Raw genomic sequence first — 19,406 nt, forward strand, 5'->3', positions numbered from 1 at the left:
AACGACAGATCTTCAGGTTTTAATGTGAAACGTTGATTTAAGTTTGAGAAACACACAAGCAATAAGTATAACCATTGTGGGAGATATTAATCATCTCAATTATGGTCTTATTTATCGACATATTCTTTCCTTACACAATTAATTTGACAATGCATAACACGCAAATTGCAGCCGGCGTACCTGTACGTTGACATCAGCCCCGTTGTTGACCAGGAACTCCAGACAGAGCGCTCCATGTGTGGAGGCGGCGGCAAAGTGCAGCGGGGTGAAGCCCTTGTTGTTGGCCTGGCTGACGTTGGCGCCGTAATCGATCAGCTCGCTGACGACGGCGTCCTGTCCGTTGAAGCAGGCCACGTGGAGTGCCGTGTTCCCAAATGCATTGGACTCATCTATCTGTTGTCAGAGTGAAAACAAGACATTATTATTATTATTATGTTCACGTACGTGTGTGTGTGTGTTGAGTTTGTAAATGAGTAAGCTACATAATCAGTGCTAATTCAACATGGAGAACGTGTTGTTGAGTGTGGGAGTTATGTGTGAAGCAGCTGCAGGCTGAGACAGTCTGGGTGTGCCTACTCGTACATCTATCTTTGTGAGGACCAATTTGAGTTTTAGGCATTGGGAGTGAGGACATTTTTGGAAAGTGAGGACCTCACTTTGGGACAGACCTTCAAAGGGCTGTTTAAGGGTTCAGACCTGGTTTTAAGCTTCAAGTTAGAGTTTAGTTTGTGATGGCTAAGGTCAGGGTAAGGGGTTAGACCAGGGGTCAGCAGCCTTTACTATCAAAAGAGCCATTTAAGGCAAAAAAACAAAAAACAATCTGTCTGGAAACGCAAAATATTTAAGCATTGTGATGAAGGTAACACAGCCTATAGTCTAAGTATATAATATATAAGTCTAATGCAGTGAGGGCCAAAGTGCAAATGTACTACGGAGTATTAGGGCCAAATTGAGGGAAAAAAACTGAGATTTCCAGAATAAAGTCATAACTTAACAAGAAAAAAAGAAAATAACACGTAAAACTACTACTTTATAATATTATGACTTTAACTCATAATACTACTTTTTCCCCGTAAACTTCTGACTTTATTCTCGAAATCTCAGATTTATTTATTTTCCCTTAATGTGGCCCTAATACTCCGTCGTACCGTCGTACCATGTACCTACAAGAATGATAAATAAAAATGAAAATGTAAACCAAAACAGTTATTCATTTCCATTTTTAAAAATCCACAGTGAGCCACTGGAGAGGGGCTTAAGAGTCACAGGTTGCAGACCCCTGGTCTAGGAAATGCATGATGTCAATGGAGGGCCCTCACAAGTATAGAGAGACAAATGTGTATGTGTGGGTGTGTGTGTGTGTCCTGACCTCCACAGCCAGGTTCAGCAGGTGTTTGACCACGGCGATCTGCCCACTGGAGGCCGCCGTGTGGAGGGGAGTGTATCCCCGTTTGTCCTTACAGCTGATCTCCGCCCCCTGACTCACCAGCAGACACGCCACATCCAAATGACCTGCAGGGGGAGGGGGGGCACCAGAGGACACAAACCATGGGCAAAAAAAGAAAAAGAAGGAATCCTAACTACATTTGTTTTCTGTAATGCAGGTTTCAATCTGTCATGATAACTTTGCAAAGTGTTATGTTGTGTCTTGTTTCCAGCTCTGATGAATACGTCATTCCACTATTAGGTGACTCAGAATAATCTACTTATGTGAGACGTCTTTAACAAACGTCTTTGTCTCTTACCCATGAAAGCTGCCCAGTGCAGCGCCCGGCCATCTTTCTTATCGAAGGCGTTGATGTTGGCTCCTTTAGCGAGGAGGAGGTTTACCATCTGACAGAGGGAGGAGGGGAAGTTAGTGGGTAATATCAGAGGGATATATTTGTGTTTGTATGTTTATATGTGTGTGTGTTTGTGTGTGCGTGTGCGTGCGTGTGCGTGTGAGTGTGTGTGTGTGTGTGTTTGTGTGTGGGTGATGGTCTTTATACAACAGCATTGTAAATATATCTCATCACTTGGCTCAGCTGTTGCATAAACACTCTGGAGAGAGAGTGTGTTGGGCATAAATAGAAGAAGTCGTTCATTCAGTTTGGCTCCAGAAATCTGCCGCCTCTCATTGTTAATTTTAGACTCAGCACATTTGTGAATGATCCCATGTAAGAAAAAAAGGAGCGTTTCAAAATGAACAACCCACTAATGACACAGCTGCACTCGCCCACCTGTTTCCGAGCTATCCGAGCACAAAGGACGGTTACATCACCGCCTGCTTAGTGGTGAACTACACCAATATGCTGGAGCAGGATTCAGTGTGCTGCAGCAAACTATCAGTTAGTGTCTGCAGTACCTCGGTGTGGCCGTTGAGGGCGGCATGATGCAGGGCGGTGCGTCCGCCGCGGTCCGACACGTTGACGCTACTCAGCAGCGGTATGATGACCTCTGCGCATCGCAGCGCGTTATTGGCTGCAGCGACATGCAGCGGCGTCTGCCAGTTCTTGTCCCGGGCGTTCACGTCGGCCGAGTGGCGGATCAAAACTCGTACCGCCTCCTGAGGAAGGAAGATAAATAAAATATTTTTATAGATTAGTGTAACTTTGATACAATACCTTGAAAAATATTGATATCAGGGGTGTCAATCGATTCAAATAGTTAATCGTGATTAATCGCACATTTTTTATCTGTTCAAAATGTACCTTAAAGGGAGATTTGTCAAGTATTTAATTCTCTTATCAACATGGAAGTGGGCAAATATGCTGCTTTATGCAAATGTATGTATATATTTATTATTGGAAATCAATTAACAACACAAAACAATGACAGATATTGTCCAGAAACCCTCACAGGTACTGCATTTAGCATACAAAATATGCTCAAATCATAACATGGTAAACTGCAGCCCAACAGGCAACAACAGCTGTCAGTGTGTCAGTGTGCTGACTTGACTATGACTTGCCCCAAACTGCATGTGATTGTCATAAAGTGGGCATATTTTGTGTAAACGATGTCACTGACATATTTCTCGAGACTACAAGAAGTACAACTTGAAGAAAAAAGTGAAAGATGGACCCCCACCTGGCTATTGTGATTCAATTATACGTAAAAAAAAAACAACAGACAAAAAGAGATTAATTGGGAACCTAAATCAACTGTGTTTAGTGAGACAGATGCAATGAATATAAGAGAAAGTGTAAACTATGATCATGTTTAGTATGTCTATATCAACTGTGAGGTAACAGCGAGCAACGAAACCTGCTCTCATACTGTCAAAAACAGAAAGTCATGATTTACGCAGCCTTCAACTACTTAATATATTCCTGCAATGCAAACTGACTGGTAAAAAGCCCTGCATGTATATGACGCCATGTCTACAGCACTAAAATGCATCATCCAGGTATTGCAGCCATGTTGAATTACCTGTTTGGGCACTGGGAGTGATGACACCTGATTAACTGCTTTGACCCAGATTCTCAACGCTTGTGAACGTAAAGCCGTCCTTTGCGGTCTGAGAGTAGTGTGTGAGACGCGCTGGCAGAGGCTGAGAAATGATGAGTGCGCATGTCGGCCTGTTTTCAGGTAAATACCGCTAGGTGCAGTTTAGCTCCTTGACACCTGTGTCACAGCGAGGATATCTCGCTGCGCTGCGGGAAGTTGTCGTTGTTTTGGGAAGAAGAAAGGATTTGGACTCAGTAGGTGTGTGGGTGTGTTTGTGCTCACCTCACTCCGAGAAGCCACGGCGCGATGGAGGGGGGTGAGCCACATATTATCTTTGGCGTTGACCCGAGCCCCTGCAGAAGCACACAGGGCAGAAAGAGGAAAGTCAAGTTTACACTCGTAGCTACATGCATAAAAATAACAGTTGGTAGGACACATAGTCCTAGTCAGTAGTTTCATCTACTAACATTAAAGACCGTGAAAGAACGTTTTAATGCCAAATTGAGTGAAAAAAAACTGGAAAAAATTGCATTTTCATTACTAAAGAATTAGTGAAAGAGTAACTGCTGACATATTAGAGGGCCTGTATGACTGGTGTGAATCCTCATATCAAGATCAGTGCTCCAGAAATGGAAATCTTTCCTAAATTAAGATGTAAATCCTATATCTAAAGGATAAGGCTAGTGATATGAGAACATGAAAACCAATTGTTTCTATCAACCACCTGCTGGCTTTACTCCACCACCGCTCCTATCTTCATATGGGCCTACGTTACTCTTTTTCTGTTGTTAACCTCAACAAATATCCTTATACACTTATAACTGATCGTTCTTTGTTGAAGCGGTTTGGGTATTGTGATGAGATTTGTTGACAATGACAAAATATTTTTACATTAAAGGTTGTATATATCATGAAAAGTTGCAAATTTGCAGGCAGTTTTCTTTGGAAAGAATGATTGAAGATGAAAACGCAGAGAGAGAGAGAGAAACGAGAGGAAGATATTCTACCAGAGAGGATGAGGAGCTCTGTGATCTCGGCATCGCCCAGGAAGGCCGCTGCATGCAGCGGGGTGCGCTTCTCTGAATCCTGAGGGAGGAACACAGTCAGTTGGTACATGTAGCTAGTAATATTGGAAAGGTAGGGGAGGGTTTAAACCATATAATGCATATATAGAAGCCAAAATATCCCCATGTTATGTTTAAGTCTGTTCCCCCGCTGAATAGTGTTTCCCTCCAGTTAAAATGATAGTAGTTAGTGTTAGGGATAAGGGTTGGTTCAAATTTAGGTAGGGGGAAACACATATCGACGGGAAACAGCACTCGTCACAACACCGGATACGGGAGCAACTCGGAGCAGCTGCCCGAGCTGCCATATTGAGATTTTAACATCATTTGGAGCCAGAGTCTGCGCAGTACTAATTGGGAGGTGGAGCTGCTGTATCGAGGTCCCGCCCACACAAACCCACCCGAGCCAATCACGAGTCAAGCACGGCCGTGTCTTGTTAGTGTGAGCCACATAGCTGCAACATTAGCACCACGGTAGCCGTTTGGCAAAAAAAGACTACTACAACTAACCATAATGTCTCTATATAACAACATTTATGATCAAATTGACACACGTTCAATGACACAGACTTGTGGTGGTTATGGAAAGTTAAAGTTACATCTCCCGTATCGTACATTCCCCGAGCCTCCGGCTTCACGACTACTTCACGGAGAGCAGCTTGTATGCACTAAATAGGGGATGTGGTGTCTGTCTAATTACTTATATACAGTCTATGGTCTCAACCTTGATACAACAGCAGCTGCAGTTATTCTATTTTTATACAAGTTCTAATATGATATCTCATCAAAGCAACACTTTTAGATTCCCCAATTTTTTCCAAATTAGAGCTGGAGCTCCCCGGCACCTCAGACAAAAAATGGGCGGGAATTTTTACATATTAGTAATCCACGATGAGTCGACCATGACACCGAACAGAGGAGGCTGTGATATCAGCTCACAGATGATGAGCTGAGGATCAGTGACGGGGCCATTCAGTGTCTGTCAACACATCCATTGTTCCTCTCAGTCAGCTCAAGACCAGCCCAGACCACCCCACATGTCCATGTGACTGGACAGACTGCAGCCTCTCCAACACAAACACAGCTAGAGTGGACAATGACGGTGACGTGAGACGTGAGTCCTGTAACCAGGACGCAGGAGACTAAATACAGCAAAGGGCCCACATCCTGTGCTGCCCGGGTACAGACATATGTTATGGATCTATACCCATATGATGTAAATAAACACACACGCTGAACTTTGGCTTCACTGACTCTTAACCCGTGGCCCTCCTCCGCTCACCCTTGGGTGCACGCTACAACAGGAAGCAGGGCCTGAAGACGACGCCAGGTTTTTTGCTTTCCCAAAACCTGACTTTGAGCAGAGATGCAAAAAGGAATCTGCGTGTAGATCTGGATGTGCATCAAATTACATATTATGATAGACGATTATGCAGAGTTTTAGAGAATACCTCAATCTATTAGGGTGTAGTACAAAGGATCAACTGTGCATCAGATGTTTACATTGACTTAAGGCTATAAAAATGGTATAAATACATGCAGCTGTTGGTATTGGGGTTAGTAGAAAAACGAGTACCATCACGTTTTCAAAATGTTGGCATTGATATGGAACCAAAGTATCGGTTCTCGTGACATCCCTAGAATGCATACAGCAAAGGAAGTGAAGAAGGAGAGCTAGTAAACATGGATGTAAACAATGCAGGATTTGCAGATGTTTTATAAGGAAGGATGTGCACTCAGTACATTTGTTAGACTTTGGAAACATAACCTTAGTCTGTTTACAAGAAAACTATGCAGGGCGCCTATACTGAATGCAGTGCACTTCCGCAAAAAAATCCAACAAGAGATTAAGAACTGTCATGGGCTCATTAAAAAGGATATTTTAAACAAGATTTTTTTAAAAAGACTGGAAGAAATTTGTAGGAGGAAAAGTGAAAAAACGGTCATGTCATGATTGACAGCTGATACACTTTTGTACAGTGGGAGGAAGTGGTGACACGTCGTCCATCTATATATACAGTCTACGTATCTGACACATCTGTCTTGATGTAGACACTTTATATGTGTGTCTGTGTCCTCACCAGAGCATTGATGTCTTCAGACTTGTATATGAGCATGCGAATCTCTTCAGGGTCTCCGCTGAAGATCGCCTGGATGAGAGGAGGCTGAGGAGAAGAAAGAGGACAGAACGTTCAACACATGACCAGAGACAACATGTCAGACATGCATAAAATACACATGATCAGTTTAAACAGGCGGGGAATTCATCAGAGAGAGACAACGTGACGAAACTACATGTTAGGCAGCAAGAGGAGGACGAGTATGATCCTTCCCACGGTATATAACTTGGTGTGCGTGTGTGTGTGTGTGTGTGTGTGTGTGTGGGGGAGCAGCTGCTTGACTTTAAGCTCCTGTGTTTACAAAAGCGTGAGCTACAACGAGACTGCAGCCTACTATACACTGTATACAAAAATGTTCTTAATACCAAACAGGACTATTTTTATCAGTGACGCTTCTTCTTATATGAAGACATGACCAAAATGTTTGTCCACCAGAAGATTCTTTGCAGATACAAATCATAAAAATAAAATGTCTGTGCAGAGAAAAGGCTTTAATGAAGGGCACTGCATGGAGGTCATGTCTCTGAAGCCCGTATTTTCTTTACCAGATCACAGATATGAGGTAAATAGAGGCCTTAAACACACATACAGAGAACGTGGGTAAAGAAAAAAAGCCTGCAGTGCAACATGAGGGAGGCCAACAACATGTCAGCAGTGGTGGAATGTAACTAAGTACATTTACTCAAGTACTGTAACATGATTGATTATTTAAAACACTAAAAGTCGATGTCAGAGGCCGACATGTAGGCTGCAGGTTACTGATGAATCAGATCTGACAGAGAGGCCTCACTTCACTTCCTGTGTGCCTCCTGCCTCACTTCCTGTTGCACAGTCTCTCCTTCTCAGAAACACGAGAGAGGAACCACAGAGCAGCGTTTCACTTCTGCTTTAAGAAACTCAGCACACACGTACGGACGAAATGATACCACTTCCTTGTCTAAACTTTTTTTTTCCCCTCCCTTGAATTCTGGTGTAATGCCACATCATCACACCATAGGTTACCCAGGTAACCTTTAGGTGCAGGCAGGGGTCGTTTGATATGTTTCCTGTTGTTCTAATAATAGACTACACCTTTTCTTTATTTGACAAAATTCAAATGTTTGGAATCATCTGTTAAATTTAGGTTTTCCTTCTTTCCTTCATTAAAGGGATAGTTTGGGTGTTTTGAAGTGGGGTTGTATGAGGTACTTGGAGTTTGGAGAAGCAGACAGGAGTACAGACACTGGAGCAAATCAATGCACTGCTGTGGACGGGGGCCAGCAGCAAAACGTATTTTAGCCACTTTAAACAAAAGGCCCACGCCGCCCACCTACACAAATCAATATCAGTTTGAGTGTACATTAATGCGTTCATCAATTTAATGTTGCAGCTGATAAAACTGGAGCTCATTTAAAATACAAATATGTAGCTTAACCTATAATAATTGAGTCTGTCAAAGGTAACGCAATAATAATGCTTAACGCAAATTAACCATGTCATACTAGCTTGTCGTGAAAGAGGTTAAATAAGGCTCCAAACTAATGCTACATTTTGGTGAGGAAAATTTGTCATGGCCATTTTCAAAGGGGTCCCTTGACCTCTGACCTCAAGATATGTGATTGAAAATGGGTTCTCTGGCTACCCACGAGTCTCCCCTTTACAGACATGGCCACTTTATGATAATCACATGCAGTTTGTGGCAAGTCATAGTCAAGTCAGCACACTGACACACTGACAGCTGTTGTTGCCTGTTGGGCTGCAGTTTGTTATGATTTGAGCATATGTTTGATGCTGAATGCAGTACCTGTGAGGGTTTCTGGACAATATTTGTCATTGTTTTGTGTTGTTAAATGATTTACAATAATAAATATATACATACATTTGCCCACTCCCATGTTGATAAGAGTATTAAATACTTGACAAATCTCCCTTTAAGGTACATTTTGAACAGATAAAAAAATGTGATTCACTATGGACAATTATGCGATTAAATATTCTAATCGATTGACAGCCCTAATAATATTACATCATAATTCATTAGTTGGTTATATTTTGTATTAATAATCTGTATCTGGAAAGTACTAAAGGTATTAGATAAATGTGGTGGTGTGAAAAGTACAATATTTGCCTCTGAAATGTAGTATAAAGTAGCATAAATGGAAATTCTCAAGTAAAGTAAAGTTCCTCACAGAACAGTACTTTTTTAAATGTACTTAGTTAAATTCCATCCCTGCATAACTGTTTATGTTCCTTGTAAATATAAGTTTCCTTTTTATTTCTTCCTTTAATGCTACTTTATGTATGTGTGTTCTGTCTTATTTTATTCTTTATATTCTATTCTAATCTAAATATTTGACTCTGGAGGACTATAACTACATTTCATTGTGTAATCCTGTCTTGTTTAACGACATGAATAAAATGTGAAAAGAAAAAATGACCTAAGACTACGAATGTGACCAAGACTTCTGTGACACTTCAGCGTGTTTCAGAGTCAACACCTTGACGTTCCCCTGGAGGTCAAACTGGTTGAACAGGAGGGAGAACCGTCACTTTTTCCCTCGGTGAAAATTCCAGAGGTGGAAGAACAACTGAGATCTTTAACTTAAAGTAAAAGTAGCAAACGAAGAATAACGTGGGTGACAGAAAATGAAGCGATTGTCCCGTCTTCCTCGCTATTTTCTCCTCTTGGTGATTAACCACATTTTCATTCAAGTTCAAAGCTGTTAAGTAGTGATTCAGGTTTAATCAGTGTTTACTTGAGGCGGAGTGATAAGAGATGGAAGGAGGGAGGACACATTTAGGGTAGAGAGAGAGAGAGTAGTGAACGAGGCCCCAGCTGGAGAAGTGGGGGGCTGTGCCTTTAAAGAAGCAGCCAGCCAGCCAACGCTTGGCAGCATATGGCCTCTTTAGCTATGCCGTTCTTTCTAAGTGCTCCACATGCACTCACACACACACACACACACACACACACACATTCACGTCTACACTCGCACTAAATCTCAGCTGGCAGCGGTCCCTTGTCACAGCGCTGAGTCTGTGATCGCCATGGGGACTCGGGGAGACTGGTGCTGGCACAAGAAAGGAAAGAGATTTAGGGAGTGTGAGCATGAATGAGAACATTTCCTCGAACACATACCAGCACGGACACACCGACACACCGACCGATGCTGGGGGTTTTCTTAAGGCCGATAAAATAATTTGGAATAATAAAAATCTGATTTGTTTTTGTATTGCCATTAACAGTTGGAAACAATCTATCAAAGACTTTTAAAAGACATAATAAAAATATGCTTTGGGCAGGTGTATTTTACAGTTGAGCAATTAACTTCACAATTAAAGACAGAACAATTACCAGTACTCGTTGAGCAGTAGTCTGTAATAACAATTAAGATACTATAAATACAATTAAAAAACACTAAAAACCTTATTCAATCTGAATCAAGAAAATTTTCAAATATTCATACAAAATCCAGCATATTAAACACGTATTTCTGTGATAAACAACTGACCGTTTGGTAAAAACTATCCGAAAAAACAGCAACTGTCCAGTCACAGCTTAGCAACCATAACAAGGCACTACAGGTCTGTCAATTTTTCTAAATTATGAAGGTAGGCATGCAAAGAATTTGGAGGGTGTTTTTTTTTTTTTAGCTAAACACAAGAATAAAAGTGTGAAAATGTATTTAACGGTGTATTTGTCTGTTCTAACGTAATCCGCTAAAAGGATAGTTTGCAACCCACAGCAACCCTGTGTGGTCTGTGAGGTAAAATTAGCGAGGTAAAATTAGAGTTTTTTTCAATGGAGTCTGGTGGCTTTGGTGAGAGCATAGATGGAAACAACAGCTTCAGTTCCCCATTGGAAAGGGCTGTCTTACGGCAAGTTAAAGAGGTAAAAATATTCTAAATATAGCGCACACTTAAACTGATATTGATTTTTTTAGGTGACCCTTTCTTTTAGGTGGCTAAAATAGGTTTTGCTGCTGGCCCCGTCCACGGCACTAGATTGCTTTGCTTCTGTGCGGTAACTCCTGTCTGATTATCCAAACTGGGGGCGTGCCGACCGTCATCTACTGTAGGTAACACACTGACTATGGATAAGTAGCTCATACAACACTTCAAAACACCAGAACTACCCCTTTAAGTACACTAGTAACAGAGCAGGAGAAAAAAAGCAACACCCTCCCCAGCTTTAATAATATTTTCTTTGGGTTTAAAAAGTGCAACATTTTTAAGTAAACATCAAGAATACGCTTAATTTTTTCATAGAAGTCAGATAAATGAAACGCTGAATGAGGATTTGTATTGAGTAACAGAAGCTAGTGGAACAGAGGCTAAACAGGAAGTGACATCATGACTTCAGCTCTCTATTCTGGTCTGCTGATATTCTCAGTCGGGCTCCACCAACACTCCTGCAGGCTATCTGACACGATCTCAAACATAAGAGGTCTCACATGCATATTTCCACACAGTAACACCAAGAAACATTTCTCCTGAACCCAACCAATGCCACCCAAACTGCATTAGTAACCAATAACAGTGAGAAGGTGTCAACATGCAGGGTCCGCTCCTGTCACTGCTAGTTCTCTGAGGAACTGATTCACGACCTACAGATTTCCCCTTCTATCCTCCACTCTCTCTTTCTTTCTTATCCTAAACTTCCTCCATCAGATTACCTCTGCTTATATTACAAACACACACACATAAACGTCATGTCCGAAGCACACACACACACACACATTGTGTACATCCTGTTTGGTGTCTCCCTCCATCTCTTCCTGTGATGCCTGAGGCGACCGAGGCCTCTAACTGGCTCATCTGCTTCCCCCTCAGGGTCGACGAGTAATGTGCAAAATCAAAACCCCCACGATTTCTGCATGTTATTATTCCCCTCAGTCTCCCTCTCAGACTGAATGTTTCACCTGCCTTAAACAGACACAGGGGACAATAGAGGAAGCCAATGTCAAAAACCAGGATAGGGGAGAAAAAACACAGGAAATCTGATAAGCGTGCGCACATCCACTATAGAGGCACACTCGCGACCGGAAAGACAAAAGTCAACAACTTCCTGTGCTTCCTTTGTGTTCTGTTTGGTGGAAAGATGATGTTTAAATGCATGCATACATTACTACCATTAAAAATAGGAGTAAATCAGTGGTGGAAGAAGTACTCAGATATTTTACTAAAGCTACAGTCGGTAACTTTGTTATATTTACTCAAACTGTCACTGTATCCTGACAATAGTTCATAAATCAGGTTCCTCTGCCTCCTTTTAGTGCTCCTTATGGCGTCAATCACTGCTGAACTTGTGAACTCCGATCAATCGGTCAAACTAGGCAGCGCTGATCAAATATGAATCAATATTCTGTTACGTTAATGCCTATTTCTCATCTCAAATGTTTTCAGAAAAATCTTGTAGTGCACTGTTTAGCTGTAAAATGAGAAAGTTTGCTCCGGCTGGTAGGCGGTACTTCCTCAACTGTTTCAAACATGGCAGCCGGGTCATAAACTTTGTCTAAGTTCCAAATCGCATACTTTTTCTTTCTACTTTCAGTACGTACTGTTCCATACAGTTGGGACATACTACTTCTTCAGAACATTGCACCTTGAACTTAGACCCCCTTGCTCATATATCCGCTGTGCAGAGGATTGTGGGTCCAAAAAATCCAGAAAAGCAGGCTGGCTTGCATAATGCAAAATGCAGCCGGATGCATTAGAACATCCTGGTACTTTTGGCACATTTCACATGACTGATTGTTTTCCTTCAGGCACTGTGAAATCTTGCAAATACCATCAGGAGCACAGGAGGACATTGAACAAATATGACAAAAAGTTATTAAAAGTAGCATCAATATCACAGAAATACTCTGTCCTGCATTCCAACCCTTATTTAAGTATAAGTACGAAAGTATTAGCATCAAAATATACCAAAAGTAGAAGTACTCATTATGCAGAATGGCCTATTTCAGAATAATGTATATTATATTTACTGGATTATAATTATTGATGCATTAATGTGTTCATCACTTTAATGTTGCATTAACTAACTTATTAATATAGTAATATACTGCTGAGTAGTTTAATCTATAATATTATCTGCATCTTATATTAATTAGGACTATATTTCATACATATGTGCACATATCTTATCTACGTTGTTCATTTTCTTTGTTGTATTTTGATTTATTATACCACGGACAGTACTGGAGGGAGCAACAAAGCATCTCAATGCATAGATATAATAAAACGTATACATACAAGCTAATAATCAAAATCTACAAAGTAACTAAAGCTGTCAGACAAATGTAGTGGAGTAAAAAGTATAATATTTTACCCCAAAATGTAGCGGAGTAGAAGTTTAAAGTAGTAAAACGGAGATACTCATGTAAAGTTCAAATACTTCAAAACTGTACTTAAGTACAGTACTTGGGTAAATACAGTTTAACAAAAATACATCAACAATTTGTGCTATCTATAAAGACTAAAACATTAGAGCTGCACAAAACCTGTTTAGACCTTTAAGTCTTTTCACCAGATTGACCTTTGACCTCTGGACAAACAGGCTGGGCATAATTTACTATCATAGGTTGTAAAAAAGGATCCAACAATAGCAGATTTTCATGTGACCCACTCTTGATCAGCACATGACTAAAGACAGCGAGAAAAAAAAAATCTATAAGCCACCGACTGAGCTGTGTGCTGAGTGGAGGCATCCCGTTATCATCATCATCAGCATGTTGTCTGAAAATAACAGGAAGTCCCTCAGTTCTGAGTTACATAAAAAAAAAAAAAAAAAAAAACTGCTCTTCCCTTCCTTGAAGTTAACGACAGATCTGATATGACTGGACTGACGACGCTGAGTCAGATCAGGGATTTCTACCAGCATGTCTCAGTGTTTTTCATTTCAGGCTTCCTTCTCTGCAGATGCCAGCTCAAGTTCTGTACTGAAGTATAACTCTGAAGTACTTTACTTAAGAATGTACGACTTTATGTAACTTTATACTTCTACTCCACTACATCTCAGAGGTTAATGTTGTACTTTTTACTCCACTACATTTGTCTGACAGCTTTAGTTACTTTTCAGATTACAGTATTTCATCCCCTTCCTGTCCTGTGAAAACCACCAGATGTGTTGAATGTTTGTGATAAACTGAATGATGAAGTGTTCCTCTATGTGTTGAGAAAATCCTTCTACTTCTTCAGCTAAATAAACTATTTAAAAAAGCATCTTGGATCAGCTGGAAAATGCATCGTCACAAAGCCATGCACACCATGAAAAGTTGACTTTTTAGAGTTGTTCCGATACGTTACAACGCGTCTGATACTGCCTAAAATTTGGGATCGGGTATCGGCGAGTACGCCAGTCTGTGCACTGATCCAATACCATCATTTATTAACTCAGAAAAAAAATTAACTTGTTTAACCGGATAACCAATTCTTCTTCTTCGCCGCTCCATAACAGTAGTCTTCACTGTGCTGTCGCCCTGGAAGCATCATGGCTGCCACTGGCAACTACTGTTTTAGAGCAGCGAAGAAGAAACTGATCGCAGGTAGTTTGTCACGTGACGATAGCAAACAACAAAGAGGGTTAACGGTAGTCAGAGCGACGAAAATATCAGCCACTTGGCAATATTTATTTCACAGTGTAAAATCCAACGGGTAAAACGGGCGATATGTCTTGTATGTAAGGCTTCCGTTTGGAGGTGTGGCAGTAACATAGCAGGGTGTGTGAATATTGCACCCTGCAGGACAAATCAGCTCCCAGGCTGTCCACTGAGGAGACAGCTAAAAGAATACAGATTGTTATTTATTCCTAGCTTCATTTAGGCCGATAACACAAGTTCAGGTATTGGAATCAGTATCGATATCATACGAAACTAGAACCTAAGGAATTGTTACCAACCATGTTATGTCAGCTTGTCGGGAAGAACGCTAAATAACTCCAAAGTTACACTAAATTTTGGCGAAGAAAAACTAGCATGACCTTTTTCAAAAGGGTCCCTTGACCTCTGACCTCAAGATATGCGAATGAAAATGGGTTCTATGGGTACCCATGAGTCTCCCCTTTACAGACATGCCCACTTTATGATAATCACATGCAGTTTGGGGCAAAAACATGCAGTTTTTTTAAATGCAGTATACATATGTTATTTCCCCCTAAATTTGGCCAGTGGCACCCCTTATCTAAACCCTTTCAGATATGTGAGCTTGAAAGTTCACTCTTGACCTTGACTATACAATCTTTGCCATGAGATCCATTTAGTAGCTGTTCTGGAGCTTTCGACTATGTCACACAATCTTCTTCAGCAGACGACAGAGATCAATTTTAGTGCACACTTTAAGGACTTTTTGTTTATGTTAGCATAAAAGTGAGACTGAAACTCTGCTGAGGAGCATCATGGGTTACAATCAAAAAGCTCCAGAGCAAACAACAGAGATGTGCATGTTCAAATCTCAATATTTTGTGCACAATTTAAGGACTTTTTTTTAATGTTAGTGTAAAAGTGAAATTGAAACTCTACTGTGGAGCATCATGTGATACAATCAAAAGCTCAAATATGTCTCCTTGGCATGAAATCTTATCACATATTAATTGTATTTTCATGCATTTGGAGGTCATGCATTTCTGCAACACATTTCACCGCTATGGATGGAGTCATGAACGCTGCATTTAGCTGCAGATAAATCCACATTAATGAGTATATATTTGTGCAGCTGTGATGCTTTGCGGAAGAAGGACGCCGAGCAGGAAGTGTTATGTGAAGTGCTCATTTTAAAGGAACACTGACAATTTTTTAGTTTTTATGTTTATATTCTATGCTCAGTCTGAAGAAGATTAATATGTGAGCTTTCGACTATGTCACACAATCTTCTTCAGCAGACAACAGAGATAAATACATGTTCAATTTTAGTGCACACTTTAATGACTTTTTGTTGATTTTAGTGTAAAAATGAGACTGAAACTCTGCTGAGGAGCATCATATGATACAATCAAAAGCTCAAATAGACCTTGAGGTGAGGTTGTTTCTCAAATATGTCTCCTTGGCATGACATCTTATCACATATTATGTGCATGTATTTTCATGCATTTGGAGAAGTCTGTCACATGCATTTCTACAACACATCTCAGCACTATGGATGGAGTCATGAACACTGCATTTAGCTGCAGATAAATCCACATTAATGAGGATATTTGTGCAGCTGTGATGCTTTGCAGAAGGTGAACTTGAGACTGAAACTCTGCTGAGGAGCATCATGTGATACAATCAAAAAGCTCCAGAGCAAACAACAGAGATGTGCATGTTCAAATCTCAATATTTTGTGCACAATTTAAGGACTTTTTGTTTATTTTACTGTAAAAATGAGACTGAAACTCTGCAGAGGAGCATCATGTGATGCAATCAAAAGCTCATATATATCTCCTTGGCATGAAATCGTATCACATATTAATTGCATTTGCATGCATTTCTGAAACACATTGCAGCACTATGGAGTCATGAACACTTAGCTGCAGATAAATCCACATTAAAGAGGATATTTGTGCAGCTGTGATGCTTTGCGGAAGAAGGACACCGAGCAGGAAGTGTTATTATGTTGAGGTGTCTCATTTTAAAAGGCTTTTTTTTTGTTTTTATGTTTATATTCTATGCTCAGTCTGCAGAAGTAATTAATGTGGTTTATTTGTATCTCAGCTGAGCCAACACAAAGACATTAAACACCAAACAGCAGTGTGATGTGATGGAGTGTTTGCATGCTAAAGCTACCAGCTAGGTTGTACCTGGTCGGCCAGTTTGAGGACAGCCATCTCTGGGTGTCTGGGTCAGCTCCGGCTGCTCATCCACTCTCCTCCCGACACCGCAGCACCATGCACGGCTAAGATGCTGCTGCACACCTCCTCCTTTTCTCAGGACTTCCGGCTAGCAGCAGCTCCTCGTATAGCTCCTCTCAGGCCGGGTGATGGTGATGAAGGCCGAGGCTGAGCAGCCAGCAGCCAACAGACCCGCTCCTACTCACACTATCTGCGGCGTCGCTGCTGCTGCTGAGCCGAGGCGGCCGCTCCGAGGCACTGACCCAAAACAAGACACATTTATGGCCTCTAATGCTGCTTAGTGCTGCTGCTTCTGCTGCTGCTGCTGGTGGAGCTTCCAGGCGTCCTCAAGGAGCCATACATTCACCAACAACCCCACAGAAAGCTTCTTCCTCTCCGGTTCTTCTGCAGAGCCACAAGCCTCCCGGAGAGGCAGCCAGGCTGAACTCAGCTGAACAGCAGATCACACAGGAAGTTGGAGCCTCGTCTCTCCTCTTCCTCCTCCTCCTCCTCCTCCTCCTCTCAGATGCAGAAGTGGAGGAGCAGCTTCCTCAGCATCAACAACAGACCAAGCAGCCTCCTGCACAGCTGCTGCTGCCCTCCTCTGGACACACAGGGGATAACTTTAACCTGATTAACTAAAGCATCCAGAAGTTTATAAAAGTATAGGTCAGGGGTCAGCATCCTTTACTATCAGAAGAGACATTTTAGGAAAAAAAACAACTAAATAAAATCTGTCTGGAGCCGCAAAACATTTGAGCATTGTGATGAAGGTAACACAGCTTATATATGTATATGACAGAGGTCTGCCACCTGAGGCTCTTTAGCTCCTCTCCAGTGGCTCCCTGTGGATTTATAAAAATGGAAATGAATAACTGTTTTTTTGTTTACATTTTCATTTTTATTTATATTTATCATTGTTGTAGGTGTATGGTAGGACGTTACGACGGAGTATTACGGCCACATTGAGGAAAAGGAAATAAATCTGAGATTTTGAGAATAAAGTCATAATATTATAAAGTAGTAATTTTACATGTTATTTTCTTTTTTTCTCGTAATATTATGACTTTATTCTCATAATCTTATGACTTTTTTTCTCGTAAACTTATTATTTAATATTATATTACTTAATATTATGACTTTATTCTGGAAATCTCAGATTTGTTTTCCCTCAATGTGGCCTTAATACTCCGTAGTACATTTGCACTTTGACCCTCATTGCATTAGACTTACAGTATATACTATATACTTAGACCAGGGGTCAGCAACCTTTACTATCAAGAGACATTTTAGGCAAAAAAAACAAAAAAAAATCTGTCTGGAGCCACAAAACATTTGAGCATTGTGATGAAGGTAACACAGCTTATAGTCTAAGTATATAGTACATAAGTCTAATGCAGTGAGGGCCAAAGAGCAAATGTACTACGGAGTATTAGGGCCACATTGAGGAAAAAACATCTGAGATTTCCAGAATAAAGTCATAATATTACGAGAAAAAAAGTCGTAATATTACGAGAATAAAGTCATAAATTTACGAGGTAAAAAGAGACCACATATATGCATATAAGCCTTACAGTTGAGAAGCTATTCCTGATTCATTTTGGGTATTTAGGCTCAATTAATGCAAAATCACAATATGGACCTTTAAGAAAAAAGGAAGTATAAATGAAAGCTTTTTATAGTTTGTTGCTTTCCGTCATAATTAACTGGAAATTATAGTCTACAATCTCAGTTTATTATCCTACTACATCACGGCTCGTGTCACTTCATGTACGCAATGTCTCACAATGGAAACATTTCTAATCACAGTCATCTACCCCTGGGTGGCAGGTTACCTCCCAGTGATGACTCAACACACACACACACACACACACACACACACAAAACACACACACACACAGCAGCATCAGAGACACCCCCATGTATGTTTCATGGAGATACATTCCTGAGGTTATAAGGGAAGAGGCTCCTTATTGTGTCTGGAAGATAAAAAACATCAAAACGTTCCAGTTCAGGATGTTTTTTAGCCGCAAGACCACCACTCTGATCCAGACTGAAATATCTCAACAACTACTGGATGGATTGTCATGAAAGATATTTATGATTTGGTGATGATTTGACTTCTTCTTCTTATTGCTCTTCTTCTTCTAGCGTCACCAGCAGCTTAAAGTTTCCACTTATCCTGTGAAATAGCTCAACATCTACTAGATTAATTTGCCACAGACCTTCATGGTTCCCAGACGATGTAAACTAATGACTTCAGTGTGATGCTCTGACTTCTCCTCTAGCGCCACCATACACATATTTGCCTCTGGTTTTCAAGGGATATCCCTCTGCTACAGCCTCACTCACACACACACACACACACTCAGATTAGCTGACCCAGAGTCTGCCAGGGGAATCTGGGTCACATGAAACTGGCTGTGCAGCAGCAGCAGCAGCGGTGGTGGTGGTGAGTGAATGAATGGAGGGGAGGGAGAGTGGGGGAGGTTTTTTTCCATTGTGAGCCTTTGAGCGTTCATGCATGCTTTTTTTTTTTTTTTTAGTGCAAGTGAATTCCCAATTTATTCCTCAGCTGTATGATGGAGGGGTGACACTGACAGTGGTGTAATATATTAATATTAAGGCCCCTAATTGTGGCAAATATTGTTTTCATCCCACATTTATCTGCAGAGGCGATAAACTGTAATTATTCATGAGCTGTGATGAATAAAATATAAGTTAACACAAGTGTTTTCGTTGTTATATGTGTATCGTTTGTGTTTTGGAGAAGCAAACCTATGGTGGTGGTGGTTTGTAACAGTTGTGCTTAATATATTTGGTACCCTTAAAACTGCATGTGAACATTTGAGGCTATTATTTATTTTTATTCATGTATTTATTTTACATTTTTTTCCTTTATTTGGGATCAAAGAAATTGATTATTCTGTAATTATCACTTTAATGTTGCCGTTTGCAAAGGTGGGGCTGATTTCAACTACTTTATATACTGCAGGGTAGCTTACAGTA

General features: G+C 40.8%; 1 protein-coding gene across 4 annotated transcripts in view; it reads right to left on the reverse strand.

Moving 5' to 3' along the window:
- The window catches only part of ankrd44 (ankyrin repeat domain 44), a 38,449-nt gene extending 21,507 nt beyond the window's left edge, over nt 1-16,942 (reverse strand). For 2 of the 4 annotated variants that reach the window (XM_074657570.1, XM_074657571.1), the window contains exons 1-8: nt 16,368-16,941; nt 6,575-6,658; nt 4,437-4,515; nt 3,712-3,782; nt 2,345-2,545; nt 1,746-1,833; nt 1,370-1,512; nt 181-393 (exon numbers count right to left, since the gene is read on the reverse strand). In XM_074657570.1, the coding sequence (XP_074513671.1) occupies nt 181-393; nt 1,370-1,512; nt 1,746-1,833; nt 2,345-2,545; nt 3,712-3,782; nt 4,437-4,515; nt 6,575-6,658; nt 16,368-16,394 (906 nt within the window). In that variant the 5' untranslated portion in view covers nt 16,395-16,941. Of the gene's footprint in view, nt 1-180; nt 394-1,369; nt 1,513-1,745; nt 1,834-2,344; nt 2,546-3,711; nt 3,783-4,436; nt 4,516-6,574; nt 6,659-16,367 lie in introns of all 4 variants that reach the window. The other 2 variants (XM_074657569.1, XM_074657572.1) reach the window with 2 other exon arrangements.
- Nucleotides 16,943-19,406: the final 2,464 nt, after the last annotated feature.

The sequence above is a fragment of the Sebastes fasciatus genome, chromosome 14, assembly GCF_043250625.1.
Source record: "Sebastes fasciatus isolate fSebFas1 chromosome 14, fSebFas1.pri, whole genome shotgun sequence".
NCBI classification, from domain to species: domain Eukaryota; kingdom Metazoa; phylum Chordata; class Actinopteri; order Perciformes; family Sebastidae; genus Sebastes; species Sebastes fasciatus.